The sequence below is a fragment of the Corvus brachyrhynchos genome, unplaced genomic scaffold (genome assembly GCF_000691975.1).
Source record: "Corvus brachyrhynchos isolate BGI_N302 unplaced genomic scaffold, ASM69197v1 scaffold65, whole genome shotgun sequence".
In the NCBI taxonomy this organism is placed as follows: Eukaryota; Metazoa; Chordata; class Aves; order Passeriformes; family Corvidae; genus Corvus; species Corvus brachyrhynchos.
Genome location: NW_008238365.1, coordinates 2,418,621 through 2,422,057, shown reverse-complemented (window position 1 = coordinate 2,422,057; position 3,437 = coordinate 2,418,621). Strand labels below are relative to the sequence as shown.

Below are 3,437 nucleotides of genomic sequence, written 5' to 3'. Positions count from 1 at the left end.
GGTGTGCAGATGATGATGGATGGGTGATGATGATGATGGGTGGGAAAGTGTGATGGGTGGGTGACCATGGTTGAGTGACAATGGATGGGTGACCATGGGTGGATGATGATGATGGGTGGGAGATGATGACGATGGGCAGGTGACCGTGGGTGATGACATGGCTTGGTGACCACGGATGGGTGATGGTGATGGGTGACGATGAAGGATGAGCCCAGGCCCTGGGCACACACACGGGTGCCACCATGAGAAACTGCTAACTCCTGGCCTGGCACCAGCAGCAGCCCAGCCTGGGAATTCTGCCGGGGCCTAATGGAAAAATCTTGCTCCGGGGTTGTCTTTTCCCAGCTGGATGCAGGGAGCTCTGGAGTAATTTTGGGAGCTGGAGGGGCTCTCCGGGGCTGCTCCTGAACGTGACATTCCTGGGGCAGGGATGTGTGTGAGCTCAGGGACCCTCGGGAAGGGCCGGAGCTTCCTCAGGTGCCTGTGAGGAGCAGGGATGGTGACAAAGGTGGCACCGGGGTGGTGACAAAGGTGGACTTACAGAAGAGGCAGTGACTGGGCTGAGCAGGGGGGTGCTGTGGGCAAACTGCCATCCCTTCACCCAGCTCTGACCCGGCTTTGCTTTAATGTTTAATGAGCGTTAATCCCGCTCCTTGTAAGGCCTTAATGAGGAGAAGCAGAGCCTGCTCCACGTCCCGCTCCACATTCCCGGTGCTACAAACCTGCTCTGCATTTAACTGGTTACATCCCGCCTGGAAGAACGCTCAGGATCACCACAGGTGGCATTCCAGCTGCCAGATATGCTCCTTTTTCCCTTCCTTGGCAGTGATCAACTGTGGAGACCCCGGCGTGCCGGCCAACGGGCTCCGGCTGGGCAGCGACTTCACCTACAACAAATCCGTGGTGTTCCAGTGCACGCCCGGCTTCATGATGGAGTCAGACAGGGCAGCTTCCCTCACCTGCACCAAAGACCGCACCTGGAACGGCACCAAACCTGTCTGCAAGGGTGAGAATCCTGGAGATACCGCAGGAGACAAGTTTTGGAGGCCACCAGAGCTTCCCTGGAAGCCCAGCTGGGCGTTCCTTGGCTCCATCATTCCATCCGTCCAAACTTGGGGCATTTTTCACGGAGCAGCAACACCTTGCTGTCTTCAGGGCTATCAATCCATGCCTGGGAGGGAGGGAGGGAGCGAGGGAGTTGCTCTTACCCTTGTGCTAGAGAAGGAGCAAAGCCCAGGGGGTGAAGTCACTTAGTCTGCACAAAAACCCGGATCAAACTCAGATGAAATACCGTGTTTTGCAAGCAGACGCTTCGCTGGCATCGCCCATTAGCTAATGAAAAATGCTCCCTGCGAGTCTTTTCATTGTTCTGAGATGACTCCTGTGGTTCAGAGATAGAAAAGGGAAATAATAAAGCAGTAGCTGGGCAGGCTGGATCTCTTTTGCTCAGCCCCCAGCGCAGATAAGATGTGTGGCAGCATCCCTGCGCTCCTTTAAAAATCTGGAGAATTCACCTGTCACGAACACAGGCCGCATAAAAACCCTCAAATGCACTCCAGCTGCTTCCGAGGCTGTAAAGAGCCATTCTTACTCTCCTTTTTCATTCCCTGCACTGAGCAAATGCTGCAGTAATGCTCCAGAATGTGGCCAAGAGTCTCATTTGGAGGCCGAGCTGATCTGTGCGGGTTCGGCTCGTCTGAGCTGAGAAGCAGAGCGCTGTGAAAATGTCATCTTAAAACAGCGCAGGGTGGGTGACAACCCGACAGGTTGGGGCTTCAACTGCTCATCTGAGCCTCAGCCAGGTTGTCCAAAATGTGTGAATCTTTGGGGAAATCTGGGATGAGTTTTCACGCCACGTCAGGGCGGATTTTTACCTTCAGCTGGAGATCAGCGTTGACTCCAAAATCGGATTTGTAGAGAGATTTAGGAAAAGGTTCTTCCCCAGAAGGCACCGAACGGGGTCCCCAGGGAATGGGCACAGCCCCAGGATCTCGAGGAATGTTTGGACAACGCTCTCAGGGATGCACAGGGTGGGATTTTGGGGTGTCTGTGCAGGGTCAGGGGTTGGACTGGATGATCCTTGTGGATCCCTTCCCACAGGATATTTTATGATTCGGGATTTAACTCCAAACCTTAAAGTAAAATCCTGGAGGTTTCACCCCAGTTTGTGCTCAGCCAGTCCTGAGAGATGCTCTGGGAGAGCAGGAAGTGACTGATCCCACCCGGAATTAGCTTGTTAATGGAAATAATTAAGAAGTGGAACACCCTGAGCCTGCTTTTCCTTCTCCCACAGCCATCACCTGCAGAGCTCCACAGGCCATTCCCAATGGGAAGGTGGTGGGCTCGGATTTCAGCTGGGGCTCCAGCGTCAGCTACGCCTGCCTGGAGGGCTACCAGCTGTCCCTGCCTGCCGTGCTCACCTGCGAGGGCAACGGCTCCTGGAGCGGGGAGATCCCCCAGTGCTTCCGTGAGTAGGCAACTCCCCGCTTTTCCACCGGGAATCAGCAGGATTCTGCTGAAAACCCAATTTTTGGGGCTTTTTCCAGCTTTTCTCCAGGCTCTGTGTCACTCAGGGTTCAGAGGGACCTTGCTGTGCTTCCTGCCTCAATCCTAAAGGAAGTTTTCCATCAGCTGGAGTGGGAATTTTTCATGCCGTGGTGATGCTTCAGGAGCCTGGAGCCAAAGGCTGGCTGCTCTCCCAACTGCCACATGCCTTGGTTTTTTTGGGAGCATTGGTTTGGCACCTGGGAGGAGGAGGCAGGGACACAGTTGGTCACTCCAGGGACACAGTTGGTCACTCCAGGGACACACAGGTGGTCACTCCACCCCTGTGTCAGAGGTGTGGGGCCACATTCGGGATAAATCCGGGCATTTTCCATGTTCTTACCCACAAAACGTCCTCAAAACTTTGTCCTCAGTGACCGAATCCTCTGCAATCAAGACTCCCGAAACTGCTAAAAAATCCTTTGGCAAAGGGCACCGTGTAGCAGCGGAAATTGGGAATGTTTTGTGAAGGCTGGAAGGGTTTGATCCAACAGCTGATGCCAAAAAACCTGGGAATTAAACGTTTCCTAGTACTAAAGGCAGCTCTGAGTTCCTTCTCCAGCTGCACAACAGCCATTTTCAGATTAAATCCCACAAACCCCTCGCACCTTTCCCTGGATCCGGGATAATGAGTGGCCTTTCCGTGTGACACGGAGCCACGGAACAAAGTGACACCGTGCAATTAGGGGAGGAAAAAAGAAGGGAAAAAAGGCAGATCCTGGGGGAGAAGGTGGAAGTTAATTAACAGCCCTTGCCAAAAGGAGACAATTACAGGGAGTGCAGCCAGCGCCGCCTCCTGCCAGCGCTAATTCCCGAGTTAATCACGGAGCTGGGTGGGCTGGTGACAGACGTGGCTGGGGTGTGGCCATTCTCGGGGGGGCGGTGGGCACGGC

General features: G+C 54.3%; 1 protein-coding gene across 1 annotated transcript in view; it reads left to right on the top strand.

The window, feature by feature from the left end:
• CSMD2 (CUB and Sushi multiple domains 2) overlaps positions 1–3,437 on the top strand; it is a 304,492-nt gene that overhangs the window by 284,885 nt on the left and 16,170 nt on the right. Inside the window, 3 exon segments of the mRNA XM_017736114.1 lie at positions 827–1,006; positions 2,294–2,467; positions 2,506–2,516. Of these exon segments, the coding sequence (XP_017591603.1) occupies positions 827–1,006; positions 2,294–2,467; positions 2,506–2,516 (365 nt within the window).